The sequence below is a fragment of the Pygocentrus nattereri genome, chromosome 7 (assembly GCF_015220715.1).
Source record: "Pygocentrus nattereri isolate fPygNat1 chromosome 7, fPygNat1.pri, whole genome shotgun sequence".
In the NCBI taxonomy this organism is placed as follows: Eukaryota; Metazoa; Chordata; class Actinopteri; order Characiformes; family Serrasalmidae; genus Pygocentrus; species Pygocentrus nattereri.
The window spans coordinates 37261334-37283184 of NC_051217.1; the positions used below are offsets into that span (position 1 = coordinate 37261334).

General features: G+C 40.1%; 1 protein-coding gene across 3 annotated transcripts in view; it reads left to right on the plus strand.

Moving 5' to 3' along the window:
• kirrel3b (kirre like nephrin family adhesion molecule 3b) overlaps positions 1 to 21406 on the plus strand; it is a 288479-nt gene extending 267073 nt beyond the window's left edge. The window contains exons 10-16 of one of the 3 annotated variants that reach the window (XM_017709076.2): positions 1803 to 1903; positions 4441 to 4651; positions 8137 to 8244; positions 8604 to 8687; positions 8931 to 9040; positions 11064 to 11150; positions 17394 to 21406. In XM_017709076.2, the coding sequence (XP_017564565.1) occupies positions 1803 to 1903; positions 4441 to 4651; positions 8137 to 8244; positions 8604 to 8687; positions 8931 to 9040; positions 11064 to 11150; positions 17394 to 17876 (1184 nt within the window). In that variant the 3' untranslated portion in view covers positions 17877 to 21406. The remainder of the gene's footprint in view (positions 1 to 1802; positions 1904 to 4440; positions 4652 to 8136; positions 8245 to 8603; positions 8688 to 8930; positions 9041 to 11063; positions 11151 to 17393) is intronic. The other 2 variants (XM_037540070.1, XM_017709077.2) reach the window with 2 other exon arrangements.
• Positions 21407 to 21851: the final 445 nt, after the last annotated feature.

Genomic DNA, 21851 nt, shown 5'->3' on the forward strand with positions numbered 1-21851 from the left:
TTGCTTTTATACAACAGTTTAAATAAATAAGAATTAAGTAAAAGTAATAAATTAATAATTTGTCCTGTCTATGTTTTAAATGTTAGCAATTACTTCTGCCAAATTATAGTTCTTTAACAAGCAGCTTGATGCTATGTCAGAGTAACGAGGTCCGCTCACTCACTGCACAGCCGACAGTTCATTCTCCAGCTCCACACAGACCAACTGACAGTTTCTGAATTTAGAGTAGTCTCGTCTTCAGAGTCTGACCAAATCGACTGTGGGTCAAATGTGATCTTAAAAGTGTCCTTTTTCATTTTTTGTAAAAACATTCAAATGCCTTGAGCACTTCCTTCAGTTGTCAAAGTCGTTGCTTAGCAACGGCATCTCAGCGGAATGATACAGTGTTTGTAAAAAAATCTTTGATATTATTGTGAAATACACTCAATGGCCACTTTATTAGGTACACCTTCCTAGTAAAAGGTTGGACCCCCTTTTGCCTTCAGAACTGCCTTAATTCTTCATGGCACACTTTCAACAAGGTGTTGGAAACATTCCTCAGAGATTCTGGTTGGTTATTTGAGTCACTGTTGCCTTTCTATCATCTCAAACCAGTCTGCCCATTCTCCTCTGACCTTTTTCAGGCATTTTCGTCCACACAACTGCCGCTCACTGGATTTTAGAGATGGTTGTGCGTGATAATTCCAGTAGATCAGCAGTTTCTGAAAAACTCAGACCAGCCCGTCTGGCACCAACAACCACGCCACGTTCGAAGTCACTTAAATCCCCTTTCTTCCCCATTCTGATGCTCGGTCTGCACTTCAGCAAGTTATCTTGACCACCTCTACATGCCTTAATGCATTGAGCTGCGGCCATGTGATTGGCTGATTAGCTATTTGTGTTAAGAAGCAACTGAACTGTACTGTACCTAATAAAGTGGCCAGTGAGTGTATATACCGCTGCTGTTGGTAAAAACCTTGTATTTCCATTTTTGTCATTTTTTCTGTTTTGGACATAATTTGAAAACACCTGTTGTTCTTTCATGATGAATGGACCAAAACAAAAGGCCCAAAATTACTTGGAAATAGTCTGGTTCCATTGACTTATATTGAAAGTAGAGTATGTTCTTTCCTTCTCCTGTAAAATTACTATTTTGAAGATGCAAGGTTTTGTTCGGACAACAGAGATTTTATATACATACACACACACACACACACACACATATATATATATATATATATATTGCACATGGAATGATATTTACATTGGATTTACATGTAACAAATCTGCACTTTTGACATTTTTGCATTCCAATTTCAGCATCAGGCAAAAAGGCAAAGCAGCTGTTTTTCTTTCTGCAAAGCTAAATTGCATATACATCAGTACATTCAAATTATAATAAAATATCTCCTTGTCTACTTACAAACGCCAGTGTGGTGTGGGTTGAATGAACTCTGACAAATCTGACACTTAAAAGTGATAAATAAGTAATATTGAATTACACGACTCTTGCTGTTGTTGACAGTTGTGGCATCTTATGCTGAACAAGCAGAGTGAAATAAATATCACTCTTCTGCTCCTTCCAAGTAGTAGTAGCAACCACACAGTTCTGCCACATCCCCGCAGAAAACACGATGATTCATCTCAGTCCAGGCTTGATGAGCTTCAGGTGTGATTTTGCTGTGCCATGACATTCAAAACAATGTAGTACTAAGGGCGCTCCAGGCTTAGTATTGAGAAACCACTGACTGCACTGGAGTCTAATGTGACTGTGCACTGCAGGTGTGTGCAGTGTGTGATGAGTCTGCTCTGTGTGTTTGCAGGCCCTCCGACCATCTCCAGCACCCAGACGCACCAGGCCCCTCATGGAGAGAAGGGCCAGATCAAGTGTTTCATCCGCAGCACCCCGCCTCCTGACCGCATCGTGAGTTCGCTCGTCTCTCTCTGTTTACAACCCCCGCTTTCACTCTCACTCACTTCAGGCTCTCTTGTTTTCCTTCTCTTTCATTGAAGTGTCTCCAACAGAAGCTTTATACTGTAAATCTGAAGTGTTCAATATTCAACCCATAGAATTCATCTCCCTCTGCTGTACTGCCCTCCTTCTCTCTCACTTTCCGTCTTTCTCTTTCACTTTGTCTGTCTCTCTGTCTTTTTCTCTTTATGCTCTCCCTTTCCCCCCTCTCTCTTCCTCTTTCACCCCATCTCTCTCTGTACTTCACTGTATCTCTCTCACATCCTCTTTCTCTCCGTCACTTTATCTATCTATATTATCCCACCCCCCCAACACCCCCCCACCCCCCGTCTTTTCACAATTCCTGTTTTCATCTCTGTTCCACTCTATGATGAGCTCTGTGAGGGGAAAACAGCAGCGGGTGGGCGGATTCTGTTGTCTTGCGACTGTGGTGACTTCATTAGCTTCGGCAGACCTAGTCCAATAATGTACAACGCACGCATGACTTACGATCCTCGTAATAAATGAAAATGCATACTAAATCATTTGTTTCCTGCGTTGGAGCGAGTGGGTATTAGGCGAGGCAGGCCAACGCTCTTAAATTCTCATCTAATGCTCGCTTATGCTCTGTTAGCGCACATCCGATTAAGATTTATGACTGCTAGATAAACAGTCTCCTCTCAAGGCCAGTTTTTGATTCATTACTTAGTCTGTGTGTGTGTGTTTTGAGAACTGCATCTGTAATCACAAACATTCTATATTGATATTACTCTATTGTGTTGCTAACTTGATTTTGCTAAGATTATGTGTGTAATAAAGCCCTTATGCGTATGCAATAACACTTATAGGGTTTATTGTTCGTGGGTAATTCTACAGAAACATCCACTTTTCTATCTGTCCATAAGTCACTGGTGTCTGGTGCTACAAATAAGAAAGGTAACACCAGCAACATTTTTCATGAAAAAGTGCTTTTTACAGAGCATCAAACCACATGTTGTCCATCATGGAATATCCACTAATATATGTAGATTTTGCATTTATTTCTGTAGTTGCCTAAGAATAAATTGGGTCACATCAGTGACATCAACTAAAGGCTTCATATGAAATCATGAGCTATCTGGAGCCTATCCCAGCTGTGATTGGGCGAAAGGCGGGATACACCCTGGACACACAGGGGCAGACAGACAGACATTCACTCACACCTAGGAGCAATTTAGCATGTCCAATCAGCCTGACTGCATGTCTTTGGTCTGTGGAAGGAAACCAGAGAGCCCAGAGGAAACCCACGCAGACACGGGGAGAACATGTAAACTCTACACAGAGAGGACCCGGTCGCCCGGCCAGGGACTCAAACCCAGGCCTTGCTGTGAGACGACAGCACTACCCACCACGCCACTGTGCCGTCCAACTTTTATTATTTATAGTATAATATTTATTTGCATTTGTTTTCTTTGTCATTTAATTCATATATTACATAGTCATTTATAGATTATTACAGTTAAAATCGCAGAAAAATGTATTTTACTTCAAAATATGGCCTCACCCTTTACACATGACTGTGGCGGCAATCACTTCTGGGGTGCTTGGAACTCTAGATAATTGAATTAAAAACCAGTATTGCTAAATTGAGGCTCAAGAGGTTTTTCAAGTGTAACATACATTATGTTGCCAAACATATTCACTCGCCTACCTTCACACACATATGAACTTGAGTGACATCCAATTCTTCCTCCATAGGGTTTAATATGATGTCGGCCCACCCTTTGCAGCTACAACAGCTTCAACTCTTCTAAGTAGGCTTTCCACAAGGGTTAGGAGTGTGTTTTTGGGAATTTTTGACCATTCTTGCAGAAGCACATTTGTGAGGTCAAACACCAATGTGGGACGAGAAGGCCTGGCTCACATTCTCCATTCTAATTCATCTCAAAGGTGTTGAGGTCAGGACTCTGTGCAGGACAGTCAAGTTCTTCCACACCAAACTTGCTCATCCATATCTTTATGGACCTTGCTTTGTGCACTGTGGTGCAGTCATGTTGGAACAGGAAGGGGCCGTCCCCAAACTGTTCCCACAAAGTTGGGAGCATGAAATTGTCCAAAATCTCTTGGCGCTGAAGCATTTAGAGTTCCTTTCACTGGAACTAAGGGGACGAGCCCAACTCCTGCAAACAAACCCCACACCATAATCCCCCCTCCACCAAACTTTACACTCAGCACAATGCAGTCAGTCAATCAATGTCTCACAGATCTCACAAACCCTCCTTTTTCTGTTTGTTTTGAAATAACGAAATCATACGAAAATTGTAAAGAATGATTTTTTCTTCCTGCAAAACAAGACACTCAATGATAACACCTTGTCCTAATATCAAAAATGCATTCTTATAAATACTCCAAAATTGATGCAGTTCAATTACCAACTGACCTAATCATGGTATATTTTTATCCTGACCACTTTTATTTGAAAATAGTCCAAGAATTACCTTCATTTTACTAGAATTACCTTATTTTTTCAGGCCTGGTCGTGGAAGGAGACAGTCCTTGAGTCCGGAACATCCGGCCGCTACACAGTCGAGACGGTCAGCACAGAAGATGGCGTCCTGTCCACTCTAACCATGAGCAACATCGTCCCTGCAGACTTCCAGACCATCTACAACTGCACGGCCTGGAACAGCTTCGGATCCGACACTGAAATAATTCGCCTCAAGGAACAAGGTGGGACCCAAGGTTCGCCAGGTTCAACTTCTCTTCTTCCACTCATGACTGCTAACATTAGCATTCATGTATATTAGCACATTCCTGTACGTGCTAGATTGCTTCTTGTCATTGTAGACTGTTGATTTGTTTATCTTGGGGATTTGGAGGCATCCAGAATAATCCCGGATGCAGGGAAATAACATCATTTGTTGGCCAAATTATGCTAAGTTTATCATGTTAATACTTTTGTATATGATTAGTCATTCTTGCTTTGTAAATCACATTAATCTCCTCCTAAATTAATTTCTTCTCATTTTGTTTAATGAATTTGTTTCAGGGACATGTCAGCAGCAACTTTAATTTATCACGTAAATGCATTAGCTACACTAAGCTCTATGTAATTTTCCGTCGAGCCACTTAACGGCCGTGGCAGTCTGGCATTGTTTACTGCTTCATTCTGAAGTCTCGCGCTTGCTCCATCCACATGAGATCCATTTTCTCTCTAGAACGGCAAACTCTGGTTTCAGCCCACCAGCCTTGGAATAAACAAATGAATTGTTGTTTTTATTGGAAAAGGACAGAGATTAATGAAGACATTAAGCAGATATTGTGGAGGAGGCAATGCTGGGTTTTGGTATGTTGGTTTGCTTAAAGCTGCAGGATGTAATTAATGAAGCATAAGTCTCAAATATAGTCTTCTTGTCATTATCGCTAGACAGTGCCTCATCCTACAGCTTGAAAATGATCAATATTATCAACATTTAAATGCTTGTTAGTTTACAATTCCATGAACTGTTAGAACCACACAAGCATTCTGTTTCTTGTTGCACATGGCAATTACAACCTTCATGCTATGATCACATCTTGGTCTTCTGCTAGCATTTATAAAGGCTCTATAATGGCAAATGAAATGAAAATTGATTTGACTTTGCAGTCAAGAAAAGACTGAGTTTAAGCTTCCATTTAAGCTGCTAATGGAGCGAAGCAAACATGTAACATAGGACAAAAATAAAATATAAATATCACAATATTTATTATTTTGATAACACTTAAACCCTGATAACATAGATGTAACCATGCTATACACTTTTCATGGCAGATGTCATATATAATAGTATCATTTTACCATTAGAAGTAATTGTCACAACAGATGCTATAATGTTTGCCATCATAACAGCATATTTTTCATGATAATTGTTGCTAAACATATGTGCCATCGTGTAGTTTCTTACTCTATGATCATATTGATAGTGTTTATCTAAAATATCCTGTCTTCTGTCTGGGTCTTCAAGCTTCTGAATGGATGGTATCCATCCATCTTGTTGCTGGTCATCTTCTTCCTCTTTTACCTTCAGCTCTTTCAAGTATAATGGTCTTTTCCAATGAATTAGTTCTTCTCACAGTGTATGCTCAAAATAAGAAGAAGGATTGAAGTTGAGGTGTGATTGGGTTGAGGATCCTGTTGTTTTCTTTGCAACTTTCAAAAGTGTTTTCCAACACTATTGGCTGTGAGTTTTTATTTGGTGCACTTGTTTTTAATTGCTTTAAAATTAAGTCAGACTCATGAAAATGTCCTTCACATGTCCTTATTAAAGAAGACCAAGAGTAAAACATCATGTTCTGAGACACAAAAGCTGGACGTCCATCCCACCGCTGTCTTTTAAAGATCAGACCATAAACTTTGTCTCCTCTGCAGACCAGTTTCTGCTCTACCATGTTGAACGTTATAAACTTTCACAATGACGCAACGGACATGCAGAACGGACTTAAACTTTCCGATAGGGAATGTAATCAGATACAGGCATTTACACGGATATTATTCTTCTATTAATGGATTATTTACAGGATTACCCACTTCGTTCAATCAGATAGAAAGTGCATTCCGAAAGGCCTCAATCAGACTAGACTATTCTGACTGAAGTGTATACATGGACGGATTGAGCTATGAGTCGGATGTTAACAGATTATCAGGTTGCATGTAAACGTGGCTAATTTTCAAAGCAATATTATTTTTCCTGTCTCTATTGTTTTGTCCAGCTTTCACGTCCATAAAGAACCACTGAGACGTTCATTGCCTGGACAGTTCTGGTCTTTATGTGTAGAGACAAATTGCTGCATTTGAAGATGTTTTCAAGCTCCTTTACACTTATTCTGCCCAATGTGCCAAATCTGTGCTGTTCTTGTGTGCTGTTGTTAACAATCGAGTAGACAACAGCCAACCACCATTTTCACATCTTCTCTATTAGTGATAAGGTCAGGGGAAAAAAGGTAAGCAATTAGGCAGCAGAAGTTTTCTTAATGACAGTAAAAACCTGTAAAATTACAGTCTTCAGCTCTTAGAAAAATGCCTTTCACTGAAATCAGTTTCACCACTTCCACTAGTTATTCTGAAAGACATTTCTTTACCACAATAATGAAAGTAATAACCATTAAAATAAATGTGAATGTCTATAAAATATGATGCTAATTTGTTTTGTGAATTAAATTGTATTGTTGTGAAATTACCAGCAGTGTTAAAATACAGTAAATATATTATATATTTGCATGCATTCAACCTTTTCTTTTAATAACTGGCTAATGACCATTAACTTTGACAGTATTCTATTGCTGGGTAATTTATATGGCCATCATGACTTCAAACATTACGAATGGTAATGGTAACATTGCATTTATTACTGAACAAAATCTGTCATGATAGCATATCTGCCATAGCATGTTATGTATCAGGGTGGAAGTAAAGAATAGCTTTCCTTGGGTTTGAAAAGCTTGACCAGAGAAAAAAAGAACCAGTAGTGCCACAGTGAAAATAAACACAAGGTTTCAAATATTTCACCGCATTAAATATAATTAACTCAACCCAATTATACTTCTTTGGCAAGACATACAGCACTGAATATACTCACAATATACTCTCAAAGATATATTGTGATGTAATGTGATGTAATTTATCACAATAATGGTAAATATCATTGTATCACCCACCCTGAATGTACCATCTCAACACTTCATAAAAGGTATTTGAAATGAAACATAAAAATGAATGAGTATGGGCTTTGATTGGAATTATTAACGGTGAAACACGTCCATGTAGGACCACACAGACTGTATAAAGGCAGCTGAAATGAAACAAATGGATTTGACTTGAGAATCCAAGGAAAAAGGACGTAAACAAGCTTTGATTGAAGCGGCTAACAGACAAACGTGTCCACGTAGCATCTCACATAACTCCCTAAAGCGGCAATAACTCACGTATATCACTTTATACCAGCAGTTGATTTCTTGACAAGGTTTTGTTTGATGCTGTAAATTGCCTTTCTTGGTCTTTTAAAACAATAATCTCAAGAGTCGTGTGTTGGCTGAAACAACACAGCAGTCATCCAATTTGATGCACCATTGTTTAGAAGGCCTGTATTTATGAGTAAATGCTGGGGTTGTGTGATGAGTAATTATTTGCTGGATTGACTTGCCTTGTCCATGCTGTGTTATTGTAGGAGGCTATACTTTGTCGTCCGCAGAGTCGCTACCTGTTGCTGTAATCATTGGCGTGGCGGTGGGAGCCTTTGTAGCCTTCATCGTCCTCATTGGCACCATAGGAGCCTTCTGCTGCACCCGCTCTCAGAGAAGTATGTCCATCAGCAATTCACTGGCCATCTAGCCGATCCACTAGTGTTCCTCAGACAGACAGAACAGTGTTCAAGGGTTCATGTCATTCCAGGCTACTCCTGAGATTATTCTTACTATTCTATCTTTCTTTATATCTCACTACCCCTCTGTTTAGCCTCTATCCTTATTGTACATGTTCTTCTTGTGTACCTTCTGCCTCAACCATCCCTCCTCTCTCACCCCTCCAGTGAACCAGCTCATCCATGCATAGCTTCAGGTTAAAGTCAGGTAGCGAGGTATACAGCAATGCACGCTTGTTGTCGGAAGCATTTTTTTAAATTATTGCTAGCGTTGAGCATGTTGTTGTTGTATACCACAGAAGACGCTCACCTGGTTATGCCCTCCCTCCCTGCCTCCATCTGTGCTCAGCAGAGAGAACTTGCAAGCAAAATTAAGACAGAAAGTAAGACCCTGTTCCCTGAAAGTCACCAATTACCATTGCAAACAGTGCTACTGAAATGCGTCTGGACTTTGTGTTACCTTGTGGCGCTTCCTCTTGGCAATTGCTAAAAGAGTGTTACATACAGGGATTTGCTAAAAGATTGTTACCTTAAGTCAAGCAATGTGAACCAGCATGAATTACATATTGGTATTGTTGTTCGTGCAGTTGACGATCCAGCTGAAGTAAAGTATGCGTCTCTCATAGACCTCAAAGGCGTGGTGTCGGCAAAGAACGACATTCGCGTGGAGATCGTGCACAAAGACCACAACGCTGCACGAGAAAATGAGGACCATGCCGCCATGAAGCAGCTGATGGTGAGTCTCTTTCCATCATCACCGAAGTCCAAGACCACTTTCTCTGGCCAGGGATGAGTATGGTTACTTTGTCATATTTGTGTTAAGCATTAGAGGTTTGAAAACTAAAATAATTAAATAATTTATCTTGAAATAATATCATAATATTGTTAACTGAGTATGTGACGTAGTCACAATCAGGTAGTATTGGGTATCACATTTTAAATGTTCTCAAATAGAGTCCAATTTGAGACCCGAGCCACTTGCATTCGAGTCAAGTCTTGAATCTCTATCCTTACTGTACCCATTCCTCTTGTGTTCCTTCTGCCTTGACCATTCCTCTTCTTGCATCCTTGAGTCCGAGTTGAGTCCTGAGTCACTGGGGTTCAAGTCCAAGTCAAGCCTTGAGTCTCTATCCTTATTATACTCTCTCATCTTGTGCTCCTTCTGCCTGACCATCCCACCTCTCTTATCCTTGAGTCCGAGTTAAGTCCTGAGTCCCTGTGGTGTCCCTCTGAGTTTTGAGTATCTGTAATGTGAGTCCAAGTCCTGAATCTTTGTGGCACAGGTCCAAATCAATTCTTTGGGGTGCGAGTCTGTGTTTCATCTGAAGTCACTTGGGTTCAAGTCCAGGTCAAGTCTTTAGCCTCCATCCTTATTCTACACGTTCCTCTTGTGTTCCTTCTGCCTGACCGTCCCTCTTCTCTTATACTAGTCTAAGTCCTGAGTTTCTGTGGTGCAGGTCCGAGTCAAGTCCCAAGTCTCTGTAGTTCAAACCACTGAGGTGCAAGGTCAGGGTTGAGTCTCAAACATCTGAGGTGAAAGTCAAAGTCAAAGCTTGAAAATAGTTTCTGTGGTGCAGGTCAGAGTCAAGTCCCGAGTCTCTGAGGTGTGAGTTCAGAATGAATCCAAGTCAAATCTTGAAAATAGCTTGCAAGCAGTTCTATTGTCTGTAGTTTGTGTAGCAAGTATGCTAGCTAGCCTAATAGCTAAACTAGCTAAAGTCTAAAAGGATTAGCTATAACTAAATTAGCCATTACACCAGCTAGCATTTTTGCTACCCAAATTCCATGCTAGCCAGCCATCTTTATTTTGCTATTTTTGCCTCTTTCCTTCAAACATTGCATTCACTGCATGTAGCACTACATTCCGTCCATCAGACTGAAGGAAAGGAAAAGCTTGTTATTTAAAGCTGCATTGAATTGACTTTTTTGTTTATATTTTTACCATTTTTTTTTTCTCAGGCTCAAATATTGAAATTCTTCATTCAAAAACATGAATATTTGTTTAGGAAAGTTGGTTGTCATGCCCATCTCTACCTCTGACCCACCTCTCTTCATCTGCCTCCCTTCCTTGGCCCTTCCCCCATCTCCTCCCGAATAAATAACTCGGCTCATTACACCGTCAAGTCCTCAGATAATGAATGCTAATCATCTGCGCCACAACACTAATAACAGCCATCCAGAGCTAACGTTAATGCCGAATCCCATGAATAATGCAGTATGTGTGTGTGTGTGTGTGTGTGTGTGTGTAAGTGTGTGTAAGCACTGATGGCCTGAAGGCCTATATTTAGCCTCCAGCCTGCCTCTCCTGGGATGCCATGGGCCCGGCTAGACGAAGCCATGGAGATGTTAGCTATCAAGTGGCCTTTTCTTTACCAGCTTCTGGAGAAACACTGTCAAAACATACGACGCCGCATTCTTTAGAAATTCCTCTCCGTGTCCTACACTCCCCCGAGGCCTGCAGAACAGCACAGAGATCTGCTTAGAGCTCGAGATATGATTATGCCTCATAACACAACATTATACATGGGACTTGTACATAAGGCTAAGGCACTTAATGAAACTGGGGCTACCTTGAAAATTTGTGGTAATGAGATGAAAAATATTCATGGAAAATTGCCACTGCCTAAATTAGACTTTCTTGGCAATGTCATTAAGTAACTTCACGCTGGAAACTTGCCCGTGATGTAATTGGTAGGGCCTTTAGGAAATCCGCGAGCATTTCGAACACAAGCGAGCTGTGCTTTTGTTTCTGTCCTCAGATCGAACGCGGAGAGTTCCAGCAGGAGTCTGTTCTGAAGCAGCTGGAGGTTCTGCAGGAGGAAGAGAAAGAATACCAGCACATTAAGGTGGGCCTCTGCAGGTTGCTACAGAAATACTTTGGCGAAAAATCTAATTCATACAAATGTAGTTGATCAACCAAGACGTGTTTGCTGTCTGAAGTTTGCTTCCTTAGTTTTTCTCTGGAGCTGCTAATGAGTAATGGATGTTTATGCCTCACCAATTAGAAGCATGCCTCACAACTTTGCCTTGTTAAGTAAGGTGAGGTTTACTTGTTTGCATGTAGTTTCCCACATTACTTTATCACTATCTATAAAATGAACTGAAATCAGTAAGAAAGGCCATCATTGAGCTTTAATTTTGGATAAACTTTGGTCCATTTTTAGAGTGTTTAACACAAGAATATATGCCAACTGGCTACTTTGTTAGGTACACCTACCTTGTATCTACACTCATTGTCCATTTTATAAGCTCCACTTAGAGAATAGGACCGCTTTGCAGTCCTACAATTACAGACAGTAGTCCATCTGTTGTTAGTCCCCTTTTAGCAGCCCTCTCTGTTCTTCAGTAATTAGGACCCCCACAGGACCACGACAGAGGAGGTATTATTTGGGTGATGGATCATTCTCAGCACCGCAGTAACACTGATGTGGTGGTGGTGTGTTAGTGTGTGTTGCGCTGGTCTGAGTGGATCAGACACAGCAGTGCTGCTGGAGTTTTTAAATACCTCAGTGTCTCTGCTGGATTGAGAACAGTCCACCAACCAAAAGTACCCAGCCAACAGCGTCCTGTGGGCAGCATCCTGTGACCACTGATGAAGGACTAGAGGATGACCAACACAAACTGGACAATGAGTGTAGAAGACCTTTCCAAATATGTTTTAAAATTATATTTAAAACCACCTTCTGAGGTTTTTACTATATATATATATATATATATATATATATATATATATACCCCAAATCCTCCAACACTAAAAATAATATTAAATGTATCAGTACTTATTTTGTGATTAGAATTACTTGGATCATAAGAAGCAGGAAAAAAAAAGACTGAACACACACACATATGTGTGTGTGTGTGTGTGTGTGTGTGTGTGTGTGTGTATGTGTATATATATATATATGTATATATATATATATATATATATATATATATATATATATATATATATATATATACATATGTATGTATATATATACATAGTGTTGGAGGATTTTGGGTAGTTTCTGTTTCTTTAATTCATATTAAACATTTAATAACTTCTGCATATTGACCAGTGTGATTATAAATTGAATAAGCAGAACCACAATAATCATTATTTTTTGCTCTTTTCTGGTCAAAAAGGTAGTTTTTGGTTTGTGGCGCAACATAAATAAAAATCTAAGATTTTTTGCTTTGTTGGATTTTTCTACATCAAGTAAAAGCAATAACAGTGCTAAGAAATCTCATTATTAAACAGCAGCAATAGCCACGTATTTATTAATAGCAACACAATTATCAATCTAGAGCAGCAATTACAAGTGATGATCAAAATAATTTTCCTTATGCAATATATATATATATATACAGTAACAATGGTCAAAAAACAAGCAAACTCCAGTAATGATGGTTCATTATTTACTTTCATGTCTGGTGTCCTGAAGAACAATCAGATGAACTAGGAAATTAAGTGCAAAATTAGTTGAATTGAGAAGCAGTTCATTCTGTTGAACGTTCGTCTGTTATGCCAGAGGCAAGGTAGATTTGCAATTTTCTAATGAGGGTTTCCACAGTTTGTCATTAAGTCACTTAGAGAAGTGTGATTCCCCCCCCCCGTTTTTGGAGCAAATGTATTCACCCACAGCCAATAATTTCTCATTAGCGGCCTTGATTCGTTGATCAGCTGCTCTGAAAAAGCATGTCAGGAGATGAGATATAAAGTGAGAAAGTGTGCCAATTTGGATGTGCCCAGTCAACAATGCCTAAGCGAGATAAATTCCGTTTAGTCACTGCATGGCCACTCAAGGGAAATCCTGCCCATCATTTCTCCTGAACTACAACTTTTCACATTACAGGCCAAACTTTTTTCAATGGAGTTTATGGGGCACGGAAAAAGTCTCATCATGGTAGATGGGGTGTGACTGGTGCTGACTGATTGCCTTCTTTATATGACCAGAGTCTGTGAAAAGCTACCCTTAAAAGGTGCCTCTTCAAAGACTTTATAAAAACGTGGTCATAACTGCTTAATTTTGCTATTGATAAAACAATTAAAATAATGGTCAAATACTGGTTTCAGAAACTCTCAACTTTCCGTTATGCAGTTGGAGACTGCAACCCATCAGTTTGTCTTAGCCATCCCCTCGTTCTTCATTAAGGGTCTGTTTTGTAGGTAGTGGACCATTCAACTTAGCAGGGACACTGATGTGTGTTTAAACCCCTGTAGTGTCTGCTACACGTGTTCCATTGTCACATACACTACTATGCCACTGTTGTGCTGAGAATGGTCAGTCTTTCAAGTAATACATGGTCAGTAACAGTACTGTGGTCTGAAACTGACCATTGGGGAGAGGGCATCTGACAAATTATTCATGACTATCCATACACTGTCAGAAAAAAATTACACATCAAGGTTCGAGTGTACTGTTTCAACAGAATTCAGATGCTTGTGGCCAAAGAACGAAAGGAAGGCTTTACTAGTGAAATCAGAGTCCATGTTCATAGGTGAAAAACAGGCAGGGTTCAAATCCAGTAGACATAAACAGATATAAACAAACAAACATTGCACTCTTGCGATAATGCAAAAGGGAGTAGGCCGAAGGCGTAGTCAAAAACAAGCAAAAAGGTCAAACACGGTAATCAGAGATCAAGGGCAAACAATCCAGAGGGCACAGCAAGAGGCAGAGTCGGAGTACAGGACATTCACAGAAATACACAACAGATATAAAGCTCAGTAGTTCACAAACAGAAACAATACCTCGCAACTTTCTATGGCTAAAGCCCTGGCTTATGAGCTAAACTAGGAAGATCATATGATCAACAACAAAGGTTACCCATATCAGTACCCCAGTGATCTAGAGCGCTGATAGGTGCGTGAGAAGACTTGAGGAGTTAGCTGATCTCCAAGAGACCTGGGAGATGGAGAGTGAATCCTTGCTAGGACTCTGCATATTCGTGACATCGGGCAATGTAAATAAGTGTACGTACATATAAAAATAGATATAAATAAAATGTAGATATGATAAAAGTCCCACTCTGCTCCTTAAATAAGATTCAGCCAGGAGAACAGCATGCTGTTTTTTACCTTTTACAACCTAAAAAATAATTGCACTGGGGAATATTATACCGTTAACTAAAGGTTCTAGACACACCCGCGATGTCATGATGGGTTCCACCCCAGTGACAGTATGTTACCTTTTTTCTGAGAGTGGGTAGTAGTCTATGGGTCAGTACCACCTCTCTTGTCACTGGGGTGGTACCCTTAAAAGGAATGTCTTTAGTTCCTTCCGTCAAGGAACATAATGGTACCTAATTTCATGTAAATATATATTTTTAATTGACTCTACTCATTTATTCTCATCTGCAGGCTTTTTAGTTTCTTCTTTTATTTTAAAATATTAGGTCATGAAAAAGGTACAAAAATTTTATTTTTGTCTAAGAAAAACCTATTTAAGATACACAGTTGGACCTTTAAACCACCATTGTACCTTTGAGGGTACATTTACATTATTTGTACCTTGATGACTGAACAATGTACCTGCACAGAACCTTTTTTATGACAGTGGATATGCAAGGTCTACAGTCTTAAAAACAATTTACAATAAAAAAAAGTTAAAAAAAAAGTTTCCAATGATCAAAGAGGACTTCAAATCCAGAACTTGAATCCAGTTCCTGATCATTGGCAGGTATGACAGTGGATGGCCAATGGATAAGTACCAACAACAGTTCAGGTAGATAAGAATGAACACAAAATCCAGAATTCTGGATTCAAGATCTAGAATTAAAAGACCTCTGCCATAGAAGAATCACATTTGGTTTCCTAAAAACTTTGGTAACACTTTCTATGAACGTCGTGTTTGTAAGTATCTAGAAACACTTTCATAACATGTTAGAATTCATTCATAAGGGATCATGAACATGGTTATAAATATTTATAAAAATACATTACGTGTTATAGCCATGCCTATTATGCATTATGAAATGTTAATATAATGCAGTATAAGTAATAACAAACCATAAGAGCTGGTTCATAACAAACCATAAGTTGTATTTGTCCACTAAGTAAAGTGAAGCATACTGTACTAAAGCCTCCTAATGTGTTAAGAGTGAGTCTTCAAGTTTATTAGTATTTACATACATAATAAAGCACATTACAGGCTTGAAATGTCAGAGTTTAAACTAGTGCTGCCATCAGTAGTGTTTTACCCAATGTGGGAAAGGTAATATACACCACCGTTAGCTTGGCACTAACTTAACACTGCATATCCAATATAATTCTAGCAGAAATTAGCTTTGTATTTATAAAACAACAAATTTTATAATTCCTTATGAATGCATTATAACATTATAAATGTGAATTTATGAATGTGAAAACATGTATTACATGATAAAAGAACCTCAACATAATAAGACTCTAGGAAAAACCCTTAAACCGGTATGCAACAGGGGTATCCAAACCCGATCCTGGTGATCTACCACCCTGGATATTTCAGATCCAATATTCAGATGCTTCTGAAGGCCTTCATTACCTGGATCAGGCATGTTAGATTAAGGTTGGAGTTAAATTCTGCAGCCTAGTAGATCTCATGGACGAGGATTGAGAACACCTGTTAAAGAACCTTTACATTATCTGAACCTTTGAAAATGTTTCTTTATCACAAACATGGATCAGTAGGGAACTAAAAGTGGTCCTCCTTTGGTATCATGTGTTTATGAGTGTAGATGGACCTCATACAGTGGCCAATGAGTGAAGGTAGGTGCTTCCAATAAAGCAGACATGCTAAATTGCCATGCTATGGTGAGAAAGCTAATCCATTGGTAGTTCTTTCATGTTCTGGGTGAGCATTGGTCCTGTTGTTGCATTTATCCTCAAATTGTCACCCGTCCCAGGGGCTTCTAACTGTCATTTTACTCATTTCTCTAGGGCTTTTTCTGTCTGTGTGAACGCATGTTTAAAAGTAGCACTGAGAGCGAGAGACTGAACAACCGAGATGCAGAGCAGATGAATACACACACACACACAAACACACACACATACTCTCTTCCCTGTCTGCTAAAGCTATGGCTGATGACGCCTTCCTAAGGTTGTCATAGCAGAGTCATCTGGGAGTGATTATTTTCTCTCCCACGAGCTTCGGCCCCCGACGCGCTCTCACAATGGCATCCGTGTTTCACACCACCGCCTGGCTTCTTAGCAACCACGCTCAGTCAGTGCCACGGCAACGGCTTCCGTCGACTTCCACCGAGCTTTGATTATACCTTTTCATGCTGTATTTGGAAGGAGATGATTTTTGGTCCAATTAAAGCTGAAAGCAAGCAGACTAACAGATGACTGTTGCACTTGTTTGCAGTGCCAGGGTGTGAATCATCAAGGTTCATTTAATTAGCATGGAATGATATTTTTTGGGTTGTTTTTATTTCATGTTCTCATTGTAGAAGACGGTTTTTGTGACCTTGAGCCAGACAGGTCTTTGTTGCTCTCGCTTAGCTGTCTCGTTGCTTATGTTTACTTTTTTGCTGTTGTTGTTTATTTATGTTTGCCATTTTAATATGACTGCTTAACCTTGAGAAGGTATTTAGCCTGGAGTCCAGTGCGAGGTACACATGTAAATCTATTTAGCCAGGGCGTGGTCTAATGCGATGGTTGATGTAGTTGTAACGGAGCTGTAAACAACTGGTCACTTATTATAATACCTATCACCAGTGGGGAACCAGTCAACGTCTTCTCTGAGTGATTTCTGTGTAAAATAAATAAGTAAGTAAGTAAATAAATAAATAAATGAAACACGTCTTACTTAATATAATCAACATGCTTGTCGACTCTGCATTACAACAGTTACTTCATTCTACAAAACTTCAATCAAGACATTTTTTCTTTTGGATTCATCATTATAGGTTGATACCACCAAGCAAGTTCTTTAAAAGCACCATTTCACTGAAAGACTTTTTAGGGAACCAAAAGTTGCTTTTCTACATTGTCATATTTTGGCACATTATAAGAACGAATCCTTGGGCAGTTTTTTACCTTCTCTAACAATTATATGTTAATCTGTCTGCTAAATATGTAAATATAAATATTTAATGCTTTTTCTCTCTTGTTTCATGACATCAAGGATCCCACTAATGGCTACTACAGTGTGAACACGTTCAAGGAGCACCATGGCACCCCCACCATCACCCTGGCCAGCAACCAGAATGCGGCGGAACTGCGGCGGGACACGGCCAACACGGGCGGCAACACGGTGGGCAAACAGCGGGTCCCAACAGGAATGTCCTTCACCAACATCTACTCGACATTGGGTGCTGGGCCCAACAGGCTGTACGACTACGGGCAACGCTTTGTGCTGGGCATGGGCAGCAGCTCCATCGAGCTGTGCGAGCGAGAGTTCCAGCGTGGCTCGCTGAGCGACTCCAGCTCCTTCCTGGAGGCACAGTGTGACAGCAGCGCTAGCAGCTATAGCAAGCAGGATGGCTACGTGCAGTTCGACAAGGACAGTAAGGCCTCGGCCTCCTCATCCTCGCACTACTCGCAGTCATCCTCGCAAAACTCGGACCTGACACGACCCCTGCAGAAGCGCATGCAGACGCACGTGTGACGCCACCATCCAGAGGACGAAGGACTCATCAGGAACCAGAAGCACATGACCTTTCGTTGTTTTCGTTTCCCTTTTTGTTTCTATCTTCGAAGGATGGCTTCATCACAAGAACCTCCTCTGATTTGTCAGCGTACTGTATCCCAGCTTTAAAAGCCTTATCGTTTTCATAGCCCTACTTGAGTCTGAGAATTCTTGACACTCTATTCTGGGTGATTCCTGAAATGAAGAACCTTAAACCCTTAAATGTTGGCGTGTCGCACTGAAGTAACGTTTGCCAATGTAGACAGCGTAGGCTACCCTGAACTGAAAGGTAGTGCTGTCGACTGACGGCTTCTCTCTAGAGCTCCAAAGCAGGACAGAATGCTGCCGGACCAACGAAATGCAAGGAGAATGACATTACCAGGGCGCCCAAGAAGGAGGTCTATGAAGTCTAAATTGCTGTCATGTCCTACAGAGCGCAATGCCATTGGCAGCTTCAGAAAGACAATGGCTTTGTTCGCTTGTACTCTCTCATACTCTCTTGTACTCCTGTACAGCGGAGTGGTCGAAGTAAATCTGTATGATTTGTCAGTACCTCTCTTTTCTCCTTACCCCACAGCTATCGCACTTACGTCTGTGTGGATGGAATACAACTTATAAAAAAGAGAAGAAACAAAAAAAAAAAAAGAAGAGTTTGCCCACAGACTTAATCACTGTCAGTCAGTATAGTTGGATTCCAGCCCTCTCGGCTCCTCCGATAAGGGGTTGCAGAGATCTCGGCTGGAAAATGGTTTTGTGCGTTCACAGCTTGCCATTCAGAGATAAAAGAATATCACTGTACATTATTCATTCTCTCTTTACGCCAGCCCCCCCCCCCACCCTTTTCAGTTCGAACATTCTTTTTTCCCCCCTCTTTCAACTTGTTCATTTGATTTCACTGACTTTATTAAGGACTTACACTGGAGGACGAATGGATGATTTGTTCTTTTGTACTTTGCCTTGAGTGGATTTAAAACATGCAAATGTTTCTGTTGTAAGTGAGGAAAAAGGGATGTATTTTTATTATCATTATTATTATTATTACTATTATTATTACTGCTATATTTGTGAAGATAATGCTAAAGTGTCGCGATCACTGCAAGACAAAAACCAACTCTGTCTTGTTCCAGACGCTTAGGCTATAGACCACCGGCGATACGCTCCACACAGTTCTACCTGGCTCAGTGCCGCAAATGCTCATGTGTTTTTTAAGTCTTAGCACAAGGCTACATTGTTTACAGTGGAAGCGAGTGACAGCTGAAGTAGTCCCTGCAGATGACCCCTAACTGACAGCAGGTCGGAGAGAAGTGTCCCTTGTGTATCTACAGCCATTGGACTGTATGGCAGTATACCTGCTCACTGTTTTAAGTGATCTGTCTGCATACTTAAATGTACAATTCCTACATATGACATTGCTTTATTGATTTCATGTTTTGTATTATATTTGCTTTTGTTCTTTTTAGTTGAGAGCACTTAAAGTTACTACTGATAGCACTTGCGCAAAAACCCACTGTACAAAACAGCCACAATCCAGATAAACAGGGAAAGAAATAAAGCTAAAAGCAGGAGATACACAAATGCATGCTGCATGCCAGATGCGGGAAAAGCAGCAAAGTGAGCACCACATTCGGTAAGATTAGAGTCTCATCTATGAGATATGTATATGTATTTGCTATGCTGTTTTGACTCAGAGGCTGCAGGCAGGAGCAATTTGAGCAGTTCCCGGGCTCGATAAAGCTAAGTCGGGGACACCAGATAAGGATAAGGTCCACACGGGAGGTCGGATTTCTGCTTTTTGGCAGCCGGCTGAACTCATGTCTACGCTTAGATTAGTCGCAAAAATGTTGCAGAGGCCTAAAGGGAAACTTCCCCACAGAAGGATGGGTTTTCACCTCCCCATAAGCATCTTATGTTAAGCATTCACAATGCCATAAACAGTCTATGTATTTTGTAGACTTAGATAATGACGCATAGCTTTGCTGTCACAAGGAAGCCCAAAACATGTCTAGGCTTTCTACTGTTTGGGCCTAATTATCATAAAGCTTTAAGGTGTTTAGGCTTGTTTTTTTAAAAAGCTTCTAAAGCTATAAAGAGCCTAGAGAGCTAAAGAGGACAGTTGGGTATCACGTTATGCAGAAATAGAAGTAGAAGCAGAAGAAATGAAAACACATTTCCGTTGTTCCACTTATTAGGAAGACATTGACAGCATTTTTCTTTCTGTCTCTCAGCATGACTTCGCATTCTGCCATAAAGGCTCAGATGGAATGCAGATGAGACTCTAGAGGCAAGGTGTCCTCGCACCATCTGTGAATGGCTTTTGAATGGTATTATAAATGCTTTATGTCAGAATGTTATTGTAAATCATTACAGTCTGGAGTTCTTTCACTAGTGCCAGCTTTTAAATTATCTCTGTCTGTTCCGACAAAGCATTCATCAGAAGTTGATTCAAGCTATTAATTCGATCCTTTGTGGACTTTCTTGAAAATCCACTGGGTTGGTTATTTCCTTCCTGAAGTGATCAACATTCAAACTTTGTAAAGATGATCTCACTGCTGAGATGTGAAGAAATACAATCTCAAAAAAAGTCGATGAGGCCACCAACCTGTACAGAGTTTGGCTCTTTCTGGCTCCCAACAAATCTGATCATTCTCTGGTTGGTGTTTGAAAATCTTATACATAAAGGTGCCACAAAAGGGATATTTGGTGCAGTGCAGTAGAAAAAAACAGTTTTCTGTAGAACTTAAAAAAATATGAACTATGTTTAAAATGAGATGTTGGAGGTTAAGAAGCTTTCAGGCATTTAAAGAACCCCCATGTGACGTTTCTATTCCAACTGAATGATTTTCCTAGAAATGTACATCCAAGCCAAGAACCATTTAGGAACCATTGTTTTGAAAAGTGAACCCCACCCCAGCAAGTGCTCATCAAAAATCACCAACACACCAATTGTCTTGTTCTCAATCCCATTTTTTGTTCCTTCTCTATTGCCATCTCAGGCATTAACCGATGGGTCTAATCAAGTGTTTTTAAAGTGGAAATAAAAAAAAAAATAAAATAAACAAAAACAGTTCCTTATCTTGGCTATGATAGACAATAATTATATCAATTATATCAGATTGGCCAAGGAACGTGTAGAGTCGATCTGCTGAATTCTAAAGTCTAGAACATCTTGATCAACACCAAACAGAACAACCCCTCTCCTTCACCAAAGTAGGAGGACAAGTCTGGGCATGACACGTGAATCAACAGATGCTCTAAGCACTTTACAGGCCATTATATTTGCAACATTTTAGTGGGCTTCATACATGAGTGCCATTGAATGGGTCTAATTTCACAAAGAGATTGGTGCCCACTGTGAGGCTTAAACACAACAAGGCCTGTTTCAGTGCTGATAATACAGCTCAGCGCACTTCATGCACTGTACATAAATCCCTAATGCTATCTGTACATAACTTTGCTGTTATTTTCTTTTGTTCTTTTGCCGCTTCGGATATTAAAGGGCAAAAACTAAATTTCATGCCATTGACACTTGTATAGACAATCACTTCTTTCTTTCTCTTCCTTTTATTATTTATTGCTTTCCTCACAGTCTGCGGTTGTTTCCAGCCAGACTTTGCCTTAGCTTAGTTAAGAACTGGGTACGCTGGTCTGATCTGAGTCCTCTCACAGACATCCCTCAAATGCTACTTTAGCTTGCCAGAACATTGAAGCGGTACAAGATAGCAGTTAAAATGGTCAGACTTTCTGAGAACAAGAGACGTCCTGTTTGTCTGTGATAAAGACCAATGGAATTTCCAGTGTTCTTCCCTCAATGACGGTTGTAACTTTTAGATTTTACACTTTTAATGAAAAAGTTGTGGTACTGAAGGAACATCTTCAAAACCAAGCAGTTCTTCTGTCAGACCTCAACCTTCAAACTTCATAAGTTCTGTCCTTTGAGCACACCTTGTTGGAGTC